General features: G+C 40.6%; 1 protein-coding gene across 3 annotated transcripts in view; it reads right to left on the bottom strand.

Annotated features, from left to right (window-relative positions):
• Nucleotides 1-23,284, bottom strand: part of LanB1 (laminin subunit beta-1) — a 123,189-nt gene that overhangs the window by 80,209 nt on the left and 19,696 nt on the right. For all 3 annotated transcript variants that reach the window (XM_065230931.1, XM_065230929.1, XM_065230928.1), the window contains exons 3-4: nt 18,230-18,335; nt 18,108-18,158 (exon numbers count right to left, since the gene is read on the bottom strand). In XM_065230931.1, the coding sequence (XP_065087003.1) occupies nt 18,108-18,158; nt 18,230-18,287 (109 nt within the window). In that variant the 5' untranslated portion in view covers nt 18,288-18,335. The remainder of the gene's footprint in view (nt 1-18,107; nt 18,159-18,229; nt 18,336-23,284) is intronic.

Here is a 23,284-nt window from a genome sequence, read left to right as displayed (position 1 = left end):
GTTTTGAGTTGAGCTACTAGTTGAATACTTTTTTTTATTGATTTACCATGCCATTTAGAAAAAAATGCTGAATTCAATCTAGAACTTTCGGTGGCTTCTGACTGAAGCCAAGCAGTAGAATAATTACATTTTGTGGGGCCACCTAATGTTGGCTTAAAAGCTCATCCAGGTGGTGGTGGTTTTTTACAGAGGTGGTGGTATTTTACGTGTTTTACGAATTGAGGGTGTCGACTACCCCAAGGAATTTTAGTCCTGGAAAATCAGGGAATCTCCGAGAATTTCTTTAAAAATCAGGGAAATATTTCTTAATCCTCTCTGAACAGTATTACTGACCTCGCTAGTCTCATACAATTTAATTACTCGGTGTTGTTTTAGGATGTTTGTAAATTAATAAAATCTTAATAGAATTGTGAGCTTGTGGGTGCTCAAATAAATTATTTGAATTGCTTAAACAAAGAACATAGTCTTCTCCAGCTGCTAAAATTACAGATACATTACTGTAAGAACTGTCAAAATCCTATGAATTTACACGCTAGTGTTCGTCAGATTCTGCTTGGCGAACTGAATTTGGATTATTTTGGACCGTCCCTAGTTGAAGTGGGATCCAGAGGAACAGTAAAAATCCAGTTACATCTTTTAGTTATACATTGTTGGTTGTGACAAAATTCACGCTACAAGCGGATTAGCGGGTGGCGCTGTATTCAGTTCGGTCCAACAAACCTCTGAAAATGGGTTGGAGCGTCTTTGTGTAAATGGAAGAATAGCAAAGAGATAAGAGATATATGTTTGAATACTTGTAGTTCTAGTTCCCCATTGTGTGCTTAATTATGATCCTGCTTGGATGGATGAATTTTTCTTCAAGCAGATTATGATTTAATATTGAACTCAGGATCACATGGACCAAAATTTCTAATTTTGTGAAAGCACACCTCTGAATATCAAGTTTTCGATTATGGTGATGGAAAGAAAGTGGGGGGCAATCCCAAGTAACCAACAAGCCTGCTAAATAGTAATCCGACTAACAATGTTCCGAAGCCCTGTATTAGCCGTATGTTAGCTAAATATAGCAAAATCAATCTAAATTAGCGGGGTTATTCGTTACCTCCCAAGTAACAATGTGGGTTTTATGAGGGTTCTGTAGACCATGATATAGACCTCAATAAAACTTGCAATGTTGGTTGGGCCGGGATATGCATTACGTGCTTGTGAACGATTTCCCACCGGAGGTATCCCGCTGCGATCAAGCGTTTGGTTAAACGTGTTATCCATAACAAGTGTTCAACGGAGATGGTATGGGCATTGAAGTGTGCATGGGGAATATATTTTATAGCGAGGGAATAAAGACAAGTGTTTCATATGCAGAAATATCCCTAACGGAAAGTCCAGAAACAGTCAGAAAATAACTAATAAGGGTGCGGAAATTGACATTGGAGAGGAAATGGAGTAAATTGAGGAAAGAAGGGGATCATGAACTTGTTGAAAACTTTCTGGCGATCAAGCTCGTGATGAAAATATATTTATATATGATTGATATAAAAATGATTTCAGTTTCATTCCTACATCATTATTAATCACAGTAACACTTTGATTACTGCTTCAACCCGAGCATGAAAAAATAACTTATTAATACCAAATTCAGGTATGAAAATAGCATAACTGGCAACCTAAGTATGGTATGAGTGAGGCTGACATAAGAGGTAAAATACCAAAAATACTACCTCCAAAATATTCTACGAATAACTAACTAATAAATAATGTAGTTATTACAATAACAAACGGATAACATACGCTTTTTTAGATGCCAGAATACCATAGTTTGTTATTTTAAAGGTCTTATAATACCAGTTCAATCACTCTTTTAGATGTTATTGTCTAAAAACTGAAAGATCACATTTTGTTATTTTGGTATTCATTTGATATTTTACAAAATATTTCGATAACTGAATAGTATCAAAACAAGGTTTTATACCACAAGCCTACCAAAATCTGGTATCATACCACATTAAGGTATTCATTTGTTATTGATTATCTATCGGTTCCTGCTCGGGAAGTGATTACCTGGCTCATAACATGTCTTAAGACTGTAATTTTTTTTTCTGAAAACCCACGTCTGTTTAGTGACAAGTGTGCTGCTAGGGATTCACGCAAACGGTTTTAAGACTTGACAATCAGTTTTGTTGAAGTTTAACACTTACTTAATTCTACTAAGTACAAGATCTCAAAATATCCAATGTCTCGAAGTTTCGTTTTCCGTGTACAAGTTCAAGATATTGAAAATTTTCAATGTGCCAGAATTAAGGAAATGTAATTAACTTTATGAAAGATTAGAGATCTTCATTGAAGTCCGATTAACTTCACAACAATTGTAGGAACTTTACAGATGTCCTGAAGAATGAAAGAATGAGAATTTTAATGAAGCTTCATAAACAAACTGTGGAAACATAAGGGAAGTTAACCTCTTGAAAATATGGGGAACTTACTGGGAGCTTTAAGAACCTCCAAGCGGTTCTATTAGCTTCCAAAAAACTGCAGGAACTTTACAAAAGTTCCTAGAATTTCAGACAACTTCACTGGTGTCAAGAGAACTTCCGAAGTATAGAGAACCTTGAGGAAAATTGTAGAAATTTTTAAGAAGTTCTAAGTATTTAAAAAAGCAAGATCTAGAGATCTTTGGGGAATTTCAGAGATCTAAGGGGTAGTTCCCGTTACTCTAGTCCAGACTTTTGGAGCAGTTTAAAGATCTATAAGAGTGAGTTTAAACGAATTCAGGATAGTTCCATGATGTGATGAATATAAACATCGAGAAACCCTTACGATGTTCCGAGAATTTCAGGGAAGTACAGAGACCTTAAGAGATTTTATGAATTTAGAAATATTTCAGTAACTTTACAGAAGTCCAGAGAATTTCAAAGACATTTATAGGTGTTTACGAGAATTACATTTATTTCAGATCAGAACCGAGATCTTCAATAGAATTGAGAGCTTCAGGGATCCTCCGAGAACATCAAAACAGATGAGATAATCAAAGGGCAGTACAAATAATTTCAAGGAAATTGCAGAAACCTTAAACAAGTTTCGAGAAACTCGGGGAATTTCCAGAAACTTCAGCGAAGTTCCGGAAGAATTTCAAAAGGCAATAAAAATTATATAAAGAACCGGACAATGTGATAGTTGTATTATGGGAATTACAAAAATTGCAAAAAAATTGCTAAGTTGATAAGAGAACATCAACAGGGTTCCATTAATTAAAAAAAAATGTGAGAATTTGTAGAGAAGAAATTTTGATATTTTTAGATAGTTTCATGATATTCGACGAAGTTCCGAGTACTTCAGAACAATCCCATGAGCTTAAGGAAATTTGCAGCGACTTACAAGAAGTTCCGTGGAATTATGGGATATTCCGAGAATTCTATGATTGATCCGAAAAGTTCAGAAGCATCAGGGAATTACGAATATATATCAGAAAATTTTCCGGAACATGTCCAGATAAGTTCAGGGAAAAATAGTGATTCAAGGCAAGTAAGCGTTTTTAAAAAATTTAAAACGTATTGAAAACTGTGGAAACTTCAAGGCAATTAAATTAAGTTCAGAAAAAATAGGGTTTTTATAGAAAACACTAAGATTTTAGGGCAGTCTTTGCAAGAACATTTAAAAATCTTTTGGACTGTTTTAACCTTTGCGTGCACAACGTCTAAATTTGCAGCAAAATTCAATTAGCTCTAAAAACATAATTTTTCAATCTTTTTCTGCACAAAAATTTGCATTTTGTCGGGAATCTATTCAAATTTTTGAATCCGTCAGGAAATATGTAGATCAAAACATGGTTCCAGAGTTATTCCGGTTTCCGTTGGGGTCACTCTGTGTTGGCATTCGGCTTATCTGTTCTGTAATTATTATACACACGGCTACTGGCCTAGTTCTACAAAAGCATGAAGTTTGATATGTAGCACAACGGGTTTTGGTTCTTGTCGAGAATAGGTTATTTTCTCGGGGGCATCGTAACATTTCTGGGGGCACTAGAACATGCTCGGGAGGGATAGTGCGACCGTGGACTGTCAATAAGGTCATTACCGGCCAAATTTTGTAAAATCGTGAAAATTGTATTGCTCGACGAGTACTAATCCTTATTGAGAGGGCACCGGAACATTTCCGGGATGGCCAATGTGACGTGGACTGTCAAGAAGGTCATTACCGGTCGAATTAAAAAAAAACTATGATGTTTGAAATGTCACATGACGGGTTTTGGATCTTATCGAGATTTGGTCGTTTCCCCAGGGAACCGGAACATTTTCTGGAGCACTTCAACATGCCCGGGAGGGCTAGTGTGATCGTGAACCTTCAAAAATGCAATTATCAAGCGAGTTTTGATAAATCATGAAGTTTGATGTGTCGCACGACGAGTTTAAATTTTTGTTGGCTACTTCCCCAAGGACACGGGAACATTTCCGGGTTGGCTAATGTGACCGTGGGATCTCAATAAAGCCATTACCAGGCGAGTTTTGAATAATTATGAAGTTTGATATGTCGAACAATGGATTTTTGTTTTTGTCGGGAATTGGCCACTTCCTCGAGGACTCCAGAATATTTCTAAGCGCACCAGACCATGCCCTGAGGAGCTTGTGTGACCGTATCAATACCCAAGGAACAATTTGGGTTTAATGAAGGTTCGGTAGACCATGTTTTGGACTTGTAGAATGCTTTAAAACCTCGATAAAACTTGCAATGCTACTTGGGTAAGGCCATTACTGGCCGAGTTTTGTAAAAACATGAAGTTTGATGTGTCACATAATGAGTTTTAATTCTTGCTGGCCACATCCCGGAGGGCACCGTGACATACCCGGGATGGCCAATGTGACCGTGGTCTCTCAACAAGGCCATTATCGGCCTAGTTTTGGAAACCCATGAAGTTTTAAGAAAGATTAAGAAATGATGTTTTTGAGCTAATTGGCATGCAAAGTTGGATAACATCAGGAATGTCTAGACTATTGAAGAAGTTAAGAATTAGTGTCGATAATTTATGGACAGTTTAATGAACTCCTGAAAAATCTTGAGAACATCGGTGAAAGTCATATTAATTATTTCGTTTTGATTACTAGAAAATTGCGGGAGCTTAAAGAAGATCCAGAAAAATCTTCGAAAACTTCACAGAAGTGCAGAGATCTTCGGAAACATTTAGAGAACTTCATAGAAGTCTATGGAACTTAAGGGATGATCCGAGAACTTCAAGAACTTTCATGGACATTAGCAAAATGCGGGAGCATTTCAAAGAAGTTAAGTAAGCTTAAAAAATAGGGGGGATTTCAGGGGGAGTTCAGTCCCGTTAGTTTCAGAGAATAAGCGGAACATTTTAAGAAGTTTCCACATTTTCAGGAAGCTTCAGAGATGTTAAAAAAATTATTGAGGACTTTACATAAGTTCAGAAGTTCACGAAAGCTTTAACATTTTTAGGAAAATTCAATTAAATTCAGGACAGTACAACAAGCTTCAGGAGAACTGCAAAAACTTTAGAGAAGTTTAGAGAACTTCAGAAAAGAACAGAGAATCTCAGAGCAGTTCCATTGCCGTTCTAGAAATTACATGAATTTTAAAGAAGTTTCGAGAACTTCATCACTTAACTAAAACTTTAAAGAAGATCCATGATCGTTACGAAAATTGAGAAAACTTTAGGAAGTCTAAAAAGGTTCAGGGAAGCTTAAAAATGTGATGAGAAGTATTGTGAGCATTAGGCTAGTTTCTCAAACTACAAAAGAACTTTAAAGCCGTTTCATTAACTTCAGGAAAATTTTGGGACATTCATCACACTAGGTACATATTCAAAGGAGATTTCTCATGAAAATTCACTAGGGGTTCTCCTCAGCATTCGCTTTGGAATCTACCGAAACTCTCAAGGAATTGTTCTACGAATTCACTTGGCAGGCTTCTCCGAATTCTCTTACAAATATCACCAGAATATAGCTAGAGTATTTCTCGCAATTTCATTGAAATATTCATCAGAATTACTTTGAAACTATCCTCCGAATTCAATTTTCTATGAATTTTCCTCGGAATTACCTTGAAATTCGCATTCGTAAGAAACTCTTTGGAAAGGTTATCATAATTTTCATTGAATTCATTTCAGATTTCCATTTGAATCTCACTCCTTCACTACTCATTTCTACTCACATTGAAAGTCTCAAAAGATTTAAATTGCATTTCTCCTCACAAATTCCTTAGATTTCTCCTAATAATTGCCAAACTAACGGGTATTCTATAAAAAATGAGAATGTGTCGTCAGTGTCGTCCAGTGCTCTTGTGACTAAGTTGCGTTGTACGGCTGACCAGGGCCCCTTCTCCAATATTCATTGACGTTTTTTTTTTTAAGAATAAACATTATGTTTTTAATAAAAAATACTGAATTCGTTGTAATTTTTTTACTAGTTATATGACTGAAAAATTCTATTTTTTTATTAAACATCCGTTAAATGTTTGTATTTTAAAATACATTATTTTCTTTAAAATATCCTCAGTAAGAAAATTATTAAATTTCCTTGGTAATGATGAGACTAACAGGAATTTAGGATATAGCATCACTGTTCTCAAAGTACGCAAGTGGTCTCGCTTTATAAATCGTTTTTTCACGGTGAATTGCGAAAAGTACAATCGCGTGTGGTAGTGAAAAAGGTTATTTTGGTGCTACTGTTGAAGATTATCACGAGTGTACAGCTATAACAGATCGTTGCTTTAAGCTAATATATTTCGATACCGCAATTGGAGGATTTCAACATGAATACTGTTGAAAACGGAAAAGCTACAAGCTGCCCACTTCAATCTGAAAAGATGCAGATTGAGACATCCGTTGGTACCGAGGAGCTCATGGAGAAACAACTTTTGAGTGATTCTGTCTCAGAGGTGCAATCATGTTCTTCTTCTATCCTCGATACTCCAAAACGCGACGACTTGAAAGACGGTCCGATGTTAAGCGAAAGTGACGAAGATGATGATGGAATAAACGTCACCATAAAGTCGGTTATCGTTAGTGGGAGTGGAAGTAACCCTTCCACTATAAGTGCGTCGAAAATCAAGTGGCGCAATTTTTTTCGAAAACAAAAAGAAACAAAATTAAGCAATGCATTGAATCAGGGATGAGCATGGAGCAAGCTCGGAAACAAGTTTTTGCTAACGCTGTTTCTGGGACTCCAAACACTGCTAAGCGATCGAGATATGGCGATCAAGGTAGCAGTGGAGAAAAGTCGGACGTTAAGAGGACTAAGTCGAATGTTTGTCCAAAAGTGCGCGATAGATTATCCAATACTGGCAATCAGGCAAAATCAATGAAGGAGGCTGACCAGAGTGAAGGAAAAGCTGATGGAAATGGAGGAGCTTCAGGATATCCCAAAATTTCATCAGCTGATTCTAACTCAGGTGGTCGCTCCTTCAAAGATGTTGCAAGTCTAGTTAAGATTGGAATAATCATAAAAGGATACCCGGAACAACAAATGAACACAGCACAACTCGATGCTGTACAGGATGCTCTACTCTTAAAAATCGAGGAGCAAAGGCATGAGAATATAAAACCAAAGTTCACAAAATGCAGCTACAAGCAAGGTTATTTGTCCCTGGTTTGCAAGGATCAAACAACAGCGACGTGGCTGAAAGATGTGACAAAGGTACTCACCCCTTGGGAAAATGCCGAGCTTATTGCCCTGGACGAGAAAGACGTCCCTCGTCCGGAAAGATTCCACGCATTCTTCCAACCAAGTGCAGACTTCAGCGATGAGAGGCTTAAGAGACTCATTGAGAGTCAAAATGATGGTTTAAGCACGAATGGCTGGAAATATTAATTCTGCGAAGATTCGAAATTGGCGTGTGTCAGATGAAATCTCACTTTCTGATCATAAACACATTATGTTTGAATGGGGTGGAGGTGATTTACCACCTTCTGCATTTAGAGATCCTAGGAAAACAAACTGGGATCAATATACACAGTGCTTAGATTCAGATATATTTACAAACGACGTAAAGATTGCTTCTATCCAACAATTGGAATCATTTTCTGAAAAGGTAAAAGAAAGAATTATAAATTCCTACAACAGTAGCAGTTCTATCAAACGTTCGTCTTCTAACAGAGACACATTCTAACAGGGATCTGAATATAATAATAAAATACGGTAATCTAAGAGGCAGTCTTGGATTCAAATGTGTGAAAATATAAACAGTACTCCTATAGTCGCGAGATTACAGAAAACTCTTGCGAAAGACCATACGATTGAACTTGGTAATCTTAAATGTCATGATGGAGGTTTTACCAAATCTCCCTCTGAAACTTTAAATTTAATGATGGAAACACATTTTCCAGGTTCGGTATTGTGTGTGGAATCAGATAATTCTGATTCTGTTGGTGAAATGTGTTCTATAGAGACCTCGCCAGTGTCTCAGAGAACTGAAAACACCATACCAGATATAGCTGATGAAATTTTCACAATTGCCAGAGTGGAGAATGCTGTGCGATCTTTTCAGCCTTTTAAATCTGCGGGTGTGGATGGCATATTCCCGACACTACTTCAAAACGGTGAAGCAATGCTGATTCCGTCTCTTACTAAGATTTATAAGGCGAGCCAAAAGCATTTAGGCCCATAAGTCTCTCATCAATTTTACTGAAGACTATGGAAAAGGTGTTGAATGACTTCATCAATTCAACTTACATGTTAACGCATCCAATATCTAATTTTCAGTTTGCGTACCAATCTGGAAAATCAACAGTTACTGCTCTCCATACTTTGGTAACTAAAATCGAAAAATCACTTTCAGTTAAAGAAATCGCACTTTGTTCTTTCTTGAAGGAGCTTTTGACAACGCATCCTATTCTTCTATGGTTGACGCCATGAAGAAAAGGAACTTCGACACGCACATCGTCAACTGGATTCATACTAGGCTTGCAAAAAGAAAAGTCACTTCTTTTTGCATTTAAATGATCTTTATTTCTTGTGATTGTGTGGTTTACATGTATGAATTTGTTAAGTGACACAGATTCGTCTTTTCAACTTTGGTACATTTGAGATTTTAATTATTATTTACAGTTCCTAGTCCTATCAGGCCTATTTTAAAGTATGACCACCTTGGTGGGATTGGTTTGATTTGAATTGGAAAAAGGAGACTACTTATAACTACTATTTACAACTACAACTAACCTACAACTACTATATACACCTAACCTACTATATACAAATTGCTTATCAAAGCATGTTCTGATAAATTACATTTTTGTGTAAATTTAGTCTTAATTTCGTTAATTTTGGAATCTATTTTGGCAATGCCTGCCTCTTCATGTAAATTTGTTATTCTAGTGTCGAAAGGACGATCAAGAACCATCCTCAGCACTCTATTCTGAGCGACCTGAATTTTGTTCCTGAGTCAAAATTCCTGAAGTGGACCACTGATTTTTCACAAATCATTGGATTCCGTTCAAAATACGTCTATATATTGCTCTTACCACGACAAACAATAACCCAAAATATTTCGGCAAAATGCGCATTTAAACAATAGTTATAAACAATTAAGTTTTTTGGACCCTTTTTCGAAAAAAAATCTTATCTCTAGATCGGGCCAATGAATTTATCTCCAGTTTTGATGTAATCACAAGAAGACATGTTTCTTCCAAAATCACTAAAATTTATTCATCAAAAATGTAATTTGTTTATAATAATTACAATTTTTTATAAACAAATGCAATTTTTTTGGTGTTCCCCGCACGATACAAAATTGATTTTTTTTTTAGAATTGTTCCTTGACTTTTTTCCCATACAGAACCGTTTCAACATTTTTGTCACCAGTATTGGGAGCCGAGTTATAGCAATTTTTGTAACGCGCCGCACCAAGCGCACGGCGCCGCGTCGCGCCGCTCGCGCGTTCACGCATCGGGAAAGACACGGGAAAGACGAAACGAGGAAACGAGTTCGGACCAAGAACGCCTAGCGACTCGCTTCGCGCGCGAGCGGCGGGTCGCGGCGCCGCGCGCTTGGTGCGGCGCGTTACAAAAATTGCTATAACTCGGCTCCCAATACTGGTGACAAAAATGTTGAAACGGTTCTGTATGGGAAAAAAGTCAGGGAACAATTCTAAAAAAAAGCAATCTTGTATCGCGCGGGGAACACCAAAAAAATTGCATTTGTTTATAAAAAAATGTAATTATTATAAACAAATTACATTTTTGATGAATAAATTTTAGTGATTTTGGAAGAAACATGTCTTCTTGTGATTATATCAAAACTGGAGAAAAATTCATTGGCCCGATCTAGAGATAAGATTTTTTTTCGAAAAAGGGTCAAAAAAACTTAATTGTTTATAACTTTTGTTTAAATGCGAATTTTGCCGAAATATTTTGGGTTATTGTTTGTCGTGGTAAGAGCAATATATAGACGTATTTTGAATGGAATCCAATGATTTGTGAAAAATCAGTGGTCCACTTCAGGAATTTTGACTCTCCTGTGAGTCTGTGCACATGATTCCCACACCGGAGCTGCGTAGAGGATCGCAGGTGCTACGATTTGTTTGTAGACGGCCAGTTTGTTCACCCTTGAGAGGCGGGATCTGCGGCAAATCAGCGGATACAGACTCCTAACCAAGGCGGAACACTTGACTACGGTTTTCTCCACATGCGAGCGGAATAGGAGCTTTTCGTCAAACAACATCCCGAGATAGGTTACTTCGGCGGACCACTCAACCCTTGTGCCATCCATGATTACAGTACAAGAGGGAGCCGGTTTTAGTTTGGGTGATTGCCGATGGAGGAACATGATTGTTTGTGTTTTGGAAGCATTGATTTTGATTTTCCACGTGGTGGCATAATCAGCAAAGGCGTTAAGGCATCGTTGAAGTTTGTTCGTTATTTCGCGAGGCATCCTTCCTTTGACGGCTATTGCGGTATCATCTGCGAACAGGAAAAACACGCAACCGTCTCCAAGGGGAGGAATGTCGGAAGTGTAAATGCTGTAAAGCAAGGGGCCCAGCAGACTGCCTTGCGGGACCCCTGCTGGGATGGAAAACGTGTCGGAAAGACAACCATTCAACGATACCTTAAACGACCTTTGCTGGAGGTAGCTACGGGTGATTTTAACCAGATGTAATGGAAAGTTGAAGTTACAAAGCTTGTATACAAGCCCATTGTGCCAGACATTATCAAACGCTTTCTCAACGTCTAACAATGCCATGGCTGTGGACTTGGATACAGCTTTGTTACTTCGGATGTTATTCATCACCCGCACTAGCTGGTGATTGGTGGAGTGCCCCTTTCTGAACCCAAACTGTTCCGGAAGGAGAATGTTATTTTCCTCGACAAACTTGAGCAAACAATTGAGAATGAGTTTCTCGAACAATTTGCTCAGCGCTGAAAGGAGGCTGATTGGTCTGTAGCTTGAAGCTAGCGTTGGGTCCTTGCCGGGTTTGCGGATAGGTATGATTTTCGCTGTCTTCCAGATACTTGGAAAGTAGTGCAGTTCCAAGCATCTGTTGAAGACAGCAGCCAGCAGAGAGTGAACCTTCATGCTGAGATTTTTCAACACTAGGTTGAATATTCCGTCAAACCCGGGGGCCTTCATGTTTTTGGTGCATTTCAGCGCTGAGCAAATCTGTTCCACTGTGATTCTATCCTCCGGAGGGATGGCACAAGGGGAGGAATCAAGGTTGAGTACGCATTGCTCAACCTGAACTTCGAGCGGACTTTGGATGTTGGAGCCAAGCAAGTGCGATTTGGCAATATGCTCACCAATCGCATTTGCTTTCTCCTGAGGGGTGATTATGAGCCGATCGTCATCATTTTCATCTTTTAGTGGCGGAATGGGTTTAGGGTGCGTCTTTAAGACCTTGGCAACTTTCCAGAATGGTCTGGAGCGGTCGTCCAGATTCTGGACAAGCCGCCCGAAACTTTCGTTCCGGAGTGAGACCATTCTGGAAGCAATCTCCTTGTTCAGATTGGCTATTTCACGTTTCCTCGCTAGATCTCCAGTCCTCTGAAACTGGCGTCTACGAACATTTCTCAGTCGAATTAAGAGTTGGGTGTGGGAATCAATGGCAATAAACTTACCCCTCACTGGAACTCGTCGGACGCACGCCTCGTCAGCCACGGTTATGGCTTGGTGGAGTACTTCCAACGCTCGGTCGATGTCCTCCACGGAGTCAAGCGGCGGGTTGTCGATGATGTGCCTGTCTACCACGCGTCCAAACTGGGCCCAGTTTACGCGATGGTAGTCCTTGCGCAGGCTTGGAGCAGCAGCTACGTTGTATCCCAGTTCAGCCACCACCGGTTGGTGGTCGGAGCTGAGTTCGTTCAAGGCTACCGGGTTGGACAAGCTGGTATTTGACAGGAACAGGTCTAGCGTTGATGGGTTGCCCGCCGGTGAGATGAATGTTGGCTCGTCCGAGAACCAAACGGAGTACAGCCCATGCTGCGAATGGTCGAACAGCAGACGACCGTTCTGGTTCTGTTGGTAGTTCCGCCATGCCTCATGACGAGCATTCAGATCTCCTCCAACAACGAAGCGGGAACCGGTACGGGTGATGGTGGACAGGTCCTTCTTAAATTTTGCCGCTAGTCCACTGCTGGCGGCACACTGTCGAGGGCAGTAGACGGCGATGAACTGGACGTATCCAGTCGACGACTCCACCTCCACACCAAGGGCCTCGATGATAGAGGTGCGGATATGGGACAGAGTGTGGTATTTTATTCCTTTCTTGACGACGACCGCAACACCACCCCCCCTGGAGCTGGTGCGATCAAGCCGGATAATGTTGTGGTCAGGCAACCAGAAGCTGTCGCCGGACTTTAGATGGGTCTCGGTTAGAAGGCCCACGTCGATGCTGTGCTTGCGGAGGAAGTCGGCAAGCTCAATCTCTTTTGCTCTTACAGAGCAAGCATTCCAGGTGACGATAGTTAGCGGTTTAGACGCCATACTGGATGATGAACTTACCGAGCACCTGGATCTGTTCGGGCTTATTGCGGCACTTACGAAGAGCACCGGACATGTTGACGAAAATTTCCATCAGTTCATCCGCTGAGAACAGATCGGGGTTGTTGTTTTGCGCTGTTGGTTGTCTCCAGAATCCAGGGGGGGATGGAGAGCTTTGGCCAGCAAAATCACCGGAAGCTTCTTGAGGGGGGGCGGGTTGCACCCGCGAATTCGCTTGCCTTTGCTGGGGAGCACGAAGAGGCGGAAAATCCTCCGTCCTGAATGCTGGGGTTTTGTCCTTCTTGCGTCCTGGTTGATTGTTGCTTGACGCCTGCTTTCGGATGCGTTTGAAGTCCTCGCGTTTGGAGCACTGTCTGTCGGAACCTTGATGTGCACCACCACAGTTAGCGCATTTTATCGCCACGGCTCCATCCGCAGGGCAGTTGGAAGTGGCGTGTTCTTGAGCGCAGTTGCTGCAGCGTGGCTTGATGTTGCAGTTGCGGGTACCGTGTCCAAAATTGAGGCACCTCATACACTGCGTTACGTCACGATGGCCGCCACGGTATGGCTCCCACCGTACGATGATGGAGCAGATTGATCGGATGGCTTGTAGCGCATTGAGCGTCACCGTCCCTTTCTGGAAGTGCACCAGGAAAAGACAATCCGGGTACGTCTTCACGTTTTCGTCTCTCCTTGTCATTCGGAAGACAGCGATTGGGGCTAGCTTGTACCGGTTGATTTCGGCTTCGACCATCTTGGGGTCGAAGTTTGGTAGACCCCTGATGACTACCTTGAAGGGCTTCTCACCGGGGATGTCGTGCGTGAAGAATTCCGCCTTGGTATCCTTCAGATATTTCACGGCCACTTCGTACTCCGCTTTTGTTCGGAGCATCACCTTGGTGCCGATCCTGCCGAGCTTAAACTCAGCTGCAACGCCCAGCGATGAAAGATCGCCAATCAGCGTGTTGAGTGGGACTTGCTTCACCACCAGTGGAGGAAGCTTCATTTTTGCTGCACTCGGGGTGGCAGCAGTTTCGTTGTCGACGGCGTCGCCGAAATCACCAATGACGCTGACGTTCGTCGCGGTGGCATCGTCCCGTCCACTCGCACCATCGGACTGGCCTTGATTTTTCTTCCTCTTCTTTGACCGCTTCACCGTGGCTGAGGTGGTATTCCCTACATCGGTGGGAAGAGTAGCGTACCTATTCGAAATAGGTACACTCATGCTACCCTCACCGCTGTTCTTCTTCTCCGTTTTCTCTCGGAGCCTGCTCCGGGAGCGCTGTCTTCCCATCACACGAAGCGACCGACACTACTGACGACGCGATTAAACTGCGAATGTTTGGAACAAACTAGAAACTTTAGAACAACTCGACAGAGCGAGCAAAGACCGAACTGTACTGCTTGACGTACAAGCAGAGAATCTGAAAAGTCACTTCTGGGCTGGGAAGCTCATCTATAACAGTAAAGGCAACGAAAGGCTGTCCTCAAGGAGGAGTCCTCTCACCACTAATGTGGTCTTTAGCTGTAGATGGTCTTCTAGGAAGCCTAGAGGCGAAAGGTTTCGAAGTTGTGGGCTTTGCGGATGATATAGTCATCGTAGTTAGAGGAAAGTTTGACGCTATCATTTCAGAAATAGTGCAACTGGCTCTAAAGTTTACCCAATCTTGGTGTTTTAAGGAGGGCCTAAACATTAATCCGTCAAAAGTAGTAATCGTTCCTTTTACTAGAAAGAGGAAGTTCAACCTAAAGGTGTTCAAGCTTGGAGGAGAACAGATCCATCTTAGTGAACAGGTCAAATACCTAGGAGTTATATTGGATGTCAAGTTGAATTGGAATACTCAGATTGATTCTGTGACCAACAAAGCAACCAGTGCCCTGTGGTTATGCTCCAAAACTGTTTTTAGAAAATGTGGTTTGAAACCAACAACGACAATGTGGATTTACACATCAGTAATCCGTCCAAAAGTAACTTATGCTTCGTTAGTGTGGTGGCCAAAAACGAAAGAGGCTACCGTACAGAGGAAGCTGGCAAAACTACAACGTCTAGCATGTATTGCTATAACGGGTGCGATGCGCAGCACCCCATCAAAAGCGTTAGATGCAATTCTCAATCTACTGCCCTTGCATGAATACGTACAACTAGAAGCGGAAAGAAGTGCTCTAAGGTTCAAAAGGTCTAAAAAAGTCATGCCTGGTGACCTGGTTGATCACCTACGCATTTTACAATACTTCCAAAGAGGACCAGTGATGAGTATGAATGGAGACTGGATGAAACCAGAGGACAATTATGACACTCCCTTCAACGTATGTGAAATGTTGCGTTCGGATTGGGAAGTCGGTGGTCCTAGCGTTCGTCAAGACTCAATCATATTTTTCACAGATGGCTCAAAAATTGGAACACAAACAGGTGCAGGAATCTTTGGCAGTGTCATCAAACAGTGTTTCAAGCGGAAATCGTGACCATACTTGAATGTGTAAGTGTTTGCCTAAGGAGAAAATATAGATGTGCAAATATCTGTATTTTTTCTGACAGTCAAGCAGCACTAAAAGCGCTTCATGGTTACAAATGTACATCAAAGATTGTCTGGGAATGTATTCTCTTGTTGCGAAAGCTGTGCAAACAGAACTCAGTAAACTTGTATTGGGTTCCTGGACACTGTGGCATTGAAGTGAATGAAAGGGCCGACGATCTTGCAAAATTAGGATCCAATTCACCGTTTATTGGCCCAGAACCATACTGTGGAATATCAAACTGTACGGTAAAAATAGAACTCAAACGCTGGGAAGAACAAAGGGTGATGGCCAACTGGATGGCCGTCACGAAGTGCAACCAGTCGAAAAGATCTATAACTCCAAATGTAACACATACCAAAAAGCTCTTGGAGCTCAATAAACGGGCTCTTAGTATATACACTGGCCTAGTAACTGGGCACTGTCCGAGTAGATATCATTTGAAGAACATTGGTCGGGTTCAGAGCGATATCTGCCGTTTCTGTTGCATAGCACGTGAAACCTCGGAACATCTGCTCTGCAGTTGCGGTGCATTACACAGGCGTAGATCTAAATTTCTTCGTAGTGTTATCTTACAACCTAGTGGAATTTGGTCTGCTAATCCTGGAATGGTAGTTGGTTTCATAAACCATATCATACCTGACTGGGAAAGGACGTGTCCTGGCAATTAGCTCACTCATTAAATGGTGGTCAGCTTGCATGATACGAACAGTAAACCAAAAGTTCAAATAATGGACGCAGTGGTTCAACTCCCCCCAACAACAAAAAAACAGGTATTTTCAGGAACAATTAAATTCCCTGAGGGTTCCCGGTTTTCCAGTTTTTATATGTAGGAGATCCTGGCCATACCATAGGTTTGATCATAAACTTTCTATTGAATTTTTTGCTTTACAGGTTTATATCGTACATAAGTGTATATGAAATACTAACTGAAGTCTAAAACATCAACCATTTATTTGGCGTGGCATCAAAACGACTACTTTTCTATATAAAGAAAGAGAGAAGTAATTTTCATTTAATTCCACTACCCTATTTGCTTATCCTTGGCAGATACGCGTAGTTTGTCTAAAATGTGCAGATTTCTTCAGTGTGTTGTACAAATACTCGTGTCAGTATCTAATACTAATACTAATTCTTCTCGGAAATAACTCAAAATTATTTTGGCATCATCTACAGAGCACCCTTTGAATACTTTTCAGAACTCCCATTGATTTATCTCCATAGTTACCTTGAAATTCTAGTCAAAATTCCATTCCAAGAGCTGAGCTGTCTTGCAAATGTTCTTCAAAGTTCTCTTGGAATTATTCAAAGAGTTGCTTTTAAACTCTCCTGGAAATTCTTCAAATTGTCAGAATCCTAAAAGTTCTAGAGAATTGAGAAATTTGCAACACTGTGAATCTTAATTTTTGTTTTTTTGTTTTAAATCATGGATTATTTAAAAATTCCGCATCTTGAATATTTTTCTAAATCCTAGATGCTTTAAAATTTAACGATGTTTAGAACATGTTTAGGCCTGACATCTTCATAACTGTTCTTAGTTCGATTTCTTCGTAGTTATTTTTTTTTTTTCTGTTGGTGTGTTTTTTCCGTCGATCTTGTTTTCCGTGCTGAGCACCAATGCTACCGACGTGCCAGGAAGGCAGCTCCCACACCTGGACCCTACCTATCGATCCATCAACTCATGAACCGGGGACCAACGGCTTTACTTCCCATCCGAAGGAAGGCATGATCAGAGATGTTATGCCTCAGAACATCCCGGCGGCGCCGACTGGGGTGAGGTCACGCTTACCACTACACCACCGGCGCCGTTGTTAATTTTTTGTTCATGGTCATGATTTTTAAGTATAATCTTCCACTTCCCAAATTGACCCATTCTCCAATAACGACAATCGAAAATATGACATCAGAAAATACAATGATTCAAAACTTATCTATGACTACATAAAATTCGTTAACAAGTTAATATGTATGTACACCCGGAGCGTCCATCAGCTCTTTGTAATCCCAATAAACCACCACTTCCGGATCCCAGGATCATCGAACAACAAAACTACCTCCTCGCTGACGGTCACCGGCAAACACGCTCCTATCTTCCCAGTAACCCGCCGTCGTCATCTTCTGCTGAGTCCATTGATCATGTCGCTGTAGTCTCCGTTCATTCGAGTTCACAAAAATCGAATTGTACTTATTGTAGTTGATATGGTTGTTAATCATTCCTGGGCGTTGAAAAAAATCCCCTCTTTGGTCGTCCTCCCCATTACGCTGATCATCGGGCGACCGCACTTCCCCGGAGAATAAATCATCTTCTTCCACTGGCTGCTGATCTCCGCGTTGAACGCTGCTCATGGTGGTCGTGGTTGATGAAACGTGTGGGGTGTTATGCTTATGTCGAAACGAGGGAACTGATTCCAGAATGGACGGAACTGCTGCAGCAGCAGCATTATATGATGGCGACAATGAATTCGAGACAGTGTTTAAGATATGTGAGTCGTACACAAATTGATTAGATACATTCATTCAGTCACAGACACAAAGTGGTGCGATGAGTGTGGGATGTGCATTTCAATTAGAATTTAGAACAGCCGAAACACTATTTGATGATTTGATGTGGCAAGCCGAAATGGATGGATGGGATGTTCATTGTGGATAAGAAAAAGGAGTGTTCATACTTACACCTATTACTATTGGAAATCCTACGCTGTGCATTACTACTTAAAATTAAGTCTGGAAGAGAAGAAAGACACAATCGTTACAAAATCCGAAAATTGGGAGCAAATGAAAGCGTGTATACTTACTAATAAAAATAAATAAATTAATTACAAAACCTATACATGACGAATCTAGTTTGGCCATCTCTGCGGCCAACTATACATGAGTAGGACGTTAATATAACGTCCTTAGCTGGAAGAAAAAGAGGAAGAAGAAATGGAACTTGTTAAAAACATGGGTCCGTTTGTCCGATAAGAATTATGCTTCACACGTTTTGCTTTTTATGCAACCGTATGTATGTTCATCTGTGCACATACGGAACTACAAGCTGGTGTTTGAACGTTGATAACGAACGCATTATTGTTTGCATATGGTACTCAATCAAATGTGTTTAGTGGAAAGATAGGTGGCGCTGTGGAAGATTGCCACGCTTTTTTTTTCGTTCGTTCGTCGGATATGAATGAAATGTTTTCTTATCAGATTCATTCATTATATTGGTGTTGACTAGTATTTGCATAACGTAAAATCTGGCGTTGTAGTGAAATGTGTGTGTGTGTATTCCTTACGTTTCGTTTTAGGCTTTTACTTCCCAACTGGAACTTAACGCGTGCCCTCAACTTGGAGAACTTTGAGCACTTCCATGGTGTATTATTAAGAGCTTATTAATCCGGTACCGTTTGTTATTGTCCAAGGAAGTCCATAAATTTTCCAATCCGATAAATTCCTAAATCTTTTCGCATTGTGCGCAAAATTCCGATATCATGTAGATGTACATGTTTAGGTATCAAATCATACATAGAAGATTGGCCCACATTTAAACATAGAAGACTGGCCCACATTTATATGGGAGATTTTTTATCATTTTTTTCAACGGGTTAGACAACTTTACTCTGAGCTGCTTTTTTTGCAGCAAGTAACTCAATGTACCTCAAAATTCAACCGACGTTTATCGATTTTTTTTTTCAAAAAGCGTGGAAGGAAAGAGGCATGGTGATCTGAAGATTCTCAACAGTAAATCCGATTAGACCAAGTACAGGATCATCGCTATGGAGTTTGCCGACAAGAAACCGAAGAATAAAACATCCTCCGAATATAAAAAATAATAGAAAAATACATAATAAAATTACGTAAAAAAAAAACTCCTTTTCTTCTGAAAGAAATATCATCTCTGGCTTTACATCGCTTGGTCATAAGTATACGCGCGTCAACGACCGCACGTACGTAATTAATAGGATGGGTCATCATGAACAATTTTTAAGAACAATGTTTTTTGGTTCCATGTGGGGTCTAAAATAACTGTGCAAAATTTGGGGACGATTGGTTGTAACCCGGCTTTCCGCATTGCGTTTGAAATTTGTATGGGAAGTAGTATTTTGGAAAACCTACTTTTTTGCATATTTATTGCTAGGGACCACAATTTTGCACAAACCACGCATCTAAATACGTTAAAATATAGCCCAGGTGCCTAACAACTTTTCTGAAAGATGTGTGGTGCTAGAATGCCCCCAAAAAAAGTTATAGCTGTTCAAAGATCAATGTTTCGAATTAAATGTCGAAAATCCCTTTTTCTGCCAACACTGCCGGTGTACCAATGAAAGTCAAACTCCAAACTGAAATAACTTTGGAGTTTCTTATCTTATCGATTTTGTATGTTCAGATGAATTATTCACAAACAATGTTGAAGTAGGACTACGTCTTTGATTTCTATATGGGGGTACACTTTGTGCAAACCAAAAATGGAACATGTAACAAATTAAGAAAGATTTTTAACGTTTATAGCTCAGCTGCCCCTTGTCCAATTTCAATAATGTTATTACCAATCGATCAGAAATATGGCTACGCATCGATAACAATGCTTCCGAATGTTGATTTTCAACAAGAAACTATTGAAAACCTGGTAAATGTCCAGCATTGTCCAAAAGCGTCGAATTCACTAACAAATCCACCAATTACCTACATGCATATGCTGCTTCCCCAGCACAGTCGTCAGAGAGTAGTAAGTAGACGAAACAAGTCGAAGTGGCATTCGCCTCCGATCCTCGGGCGCGTGCGAATAGGGAGGATGGAATTGCGTAATATTTTGCACACTTATCGCCATATTCAGAACCACACGCTCCCAACGACCACACCACTGTGTAGTGGTGTTCGGTCGTCGAAATTAGTAGCAGCAGTTTAGCAGTGCTTTCGGCGTGTGGCGTTGACAATTGTTCTCCAGTCACAACGAAAGGCTGCCTGCAAGCAGCGAGCTGCAGAGCCCACATAAGCAACCAATCAAAGGATGAAGAAGCTGCACCGCTATGCTATGGATCGGAATCAGTAGCTCTTCGTGAGTCGCTGCGAGTCGGGCATCTATGTCGAGCGTGTCACCCTCGCTCCAAACGACATACAGCTCGACAGCCTCATCCGTGTTGAACACCCAGCTCAGAATTACTCTTTTAAATTACGGACATACATCAGGGCTAGATAGATCTTCACAGGATCTATAGATTCCACGCAATTTCAAATTTAGTTTTGTTAGTGCACAGCATTACGAAAAGAGGTCAGGTTTCGAAATGTATCTACCAATCTGCTAAAATGAACACTTAGTTAATTTTCAATAGGTCACTATTGAAAAATACCAAATGTCCAACTGTTGCAATGGTGATCAAAATTATCACCGAATGTCTGAAAACAGCGCATTCCCTAACACAGACTTAAAAATCGAATTCGATGCGGTCCCACTGAACGGTGCTCATTCAATCACCGTAAGTGGTGGTGTCCAGTCCAGCAGCAGCAGTAGTAGCAGCAGCAGCAGCAGCAGGAGTGCTTTCAACAACAACAACAACGAAAGGTTGCCTGCAAGCAGCGAGCTGCAGAGCTCATATGAGCAACCATAGAGAAGGAGGAAGAAGTCCCACCGCTAGGCTAGGATCGGAATCAGTAGCTCGTCGTGCTCAGCTCAGCATTACTCAACCAGCACTACAAAACAGTCCTTTTCAGGACCACCATAAATTTGTTAAGCGTATTATTTGGACTTTTGTCAAGGTCATCAGTTCCTGCAAGCAGCTAGCTATCAAGGCTCAGCCTGGGGCCACATTGCGCATCTCGAAACGAAAGACTTTTTGTACGAACGCTTGTATGAAAAAGTTTTTCGTTTCGAGATGCGCAATGTGGCCCCTGGTCTCTATTGAACACGCTGGTAGGAAGTGTGGGGCCTCCCTTAGCTCAGTCGGTAAAGGCGCAGCTACAAAGCAAGACCATGCTGGAGGTGGCTGGGTTCAATTCCCGGTCCGGTCTAGGAATTTTTCGGGTTGGAAAATTTCTCGACTTCCCTGGGCATAGAAGTATGATTGGACTTGCAACACAATTATACCAATGTAAAAATGGTACAGGCATCGAAAGCTCTCAATTAATAACTGTGGAAGTGCATCTAGAACACTAAGTTGAAAGCACGCAATAAGCTAATATGCTATATGCAATAAGCTTGAAATGCGAAGAAGAAGAAGAAGTGGTAGGAAGTGTTACAAATCCATATAGAATTTGAGAGAAATAGGAATAATTCGCTTTGGGTGTATATTCAGTCCCCAAAAAGCCAATAAAATCAAATTTGTGAGAAAATTAGCTCTCACGAGTTCAATCTCTCGAAGTCCCTCCTTTTTTACATATTCTGCACAAACGATACTTTCCGCCCCGCCCCATTCATATAATTCGGAAGGAAAACCTGTGAGGGGTGAATTGAATACTCTTTAATACCAAAACTTAAAAATTCGTAAACTACAAAAAATTCAAAATACACCTTTTAAAGTCGGGTAGATGGATCGAAAATACTCAAGTTAACAGTCCCTTGGATACTCTTCATCAACTTTCTCTTTGAAATAAATACTACAAATTTGATACGCTTACAAATAAAAAACGGAAAGAGTTAAGAGTTAAGATAATTGATGATTGATCAATTAAAAGAACTAAATGCTCACATTTGTTCCGTCGACTAGCGGTCCTACGTCAAGCTTCCGTTCGTGCCCCTAGGCACAGACCCTTCTACTTTTTAAATCTCATCTCGCCCTCCTCACTCATATAAATGCAAGTAAAGCTTAAAACTGGAATAACTTCGGTTTTTCTGATCTTGTCAAGTTGGTATGTTCAGATGTATTCAAAAACATGTGCTCCTTTTAATAGGCGTAGTTAGATATGGGTGGGGGCTTACTGTATGCTTTCCGGTCCTCACGTATATCAATGAAAGTAAAGATTAAGACTAAAATAACTTCGGAGTTTCCGAACATCTCTCGAGTTGTTCGGATGGGTTATTCAAAAACATTTGCTCAATCCCATAAAAGCAGTTGTAAAGCGAGTGCTGTTTATTTTCATATCATTCGATTGAAGATGAACCAATACAACCATTCAATCAATTCTGTGAAAACGAATTCTCATATTATCATTAGCATTAGCATTAGCATCGAACAAGTTGCACAATATCGTAGGTGGTACGAATTCAAAACTATTAACAGCAAGACGGATATCTGTTACTGGACAGATAGTGAGTAGGAAATAATGACTCTCTCCCAGATAAAGACATATCCCGCTCCAACAGTTAAGGATTGTCCTATTTCATTTTAATATATTCTACGATTTCTCAGGGTACTCGTTACGATGCTGCTCTATCCCCTGAAGCAAATATTGCTTTTGAACTAGGTCTCGGGTGGATCTCTTAATAAGTCAGAAATTAGCTTCACCCCTCATTCAGCCATATCGTTGGCAACCATCAAGGAAGCAACTCATTGTATCGCCTTGAAATAATCTGTATCATTACTCCACTGGTTTGCCGGTTTTTGCATGAAGCCGGTCGAAATTTCGAATAGGAATCACTGTTAGAAATGACGTTTGACTTGGGAATCCAACTGAAACGTAGCCCGCTTAAAGTTAGCCCAACAAGCGAAATCCGAATGTGCCTGTGTCTGAGACGAAACTGGTGAAGACAGTTTACGTTTTCTCCTGTTTTTGGTTTTTGACGTACGACTACCTCTGTGTTTGCTATATGCGGGTGACCCGAATGGCAGTTTAATATTTAAAACAAAAGCTTTATATAGAAATAATATAGCAGTTGGACTAATAATTCAAACAACATCTCCTCACTAACAAATGAACGGACAAGTGGATATAAATAC

Source organism: Ochlerotatus camptorhynchus, unplaced genomic scaffold (assembly GCF_037179485.1).
Source record: "Ochlerotatus camptorhynchus isolate MF236.1 unplaced genomic scaffold, CSIRO-AGI_Acam_v1.1 ptg000335l, whole genome shotgun sequence".
Taxonomy (NCBI): Eukaryota; Metazoa; Arthropoda; class Insecta; order Diptera; family Culicidae; genus Ochlerotatus; species Ochlerotatus camptorhynchus.
The sequence above is the reverse complement of the archived record's forward strand: the minus strand, read 5'-3'. Positions and strand labels throughout refer to the sequence as shown.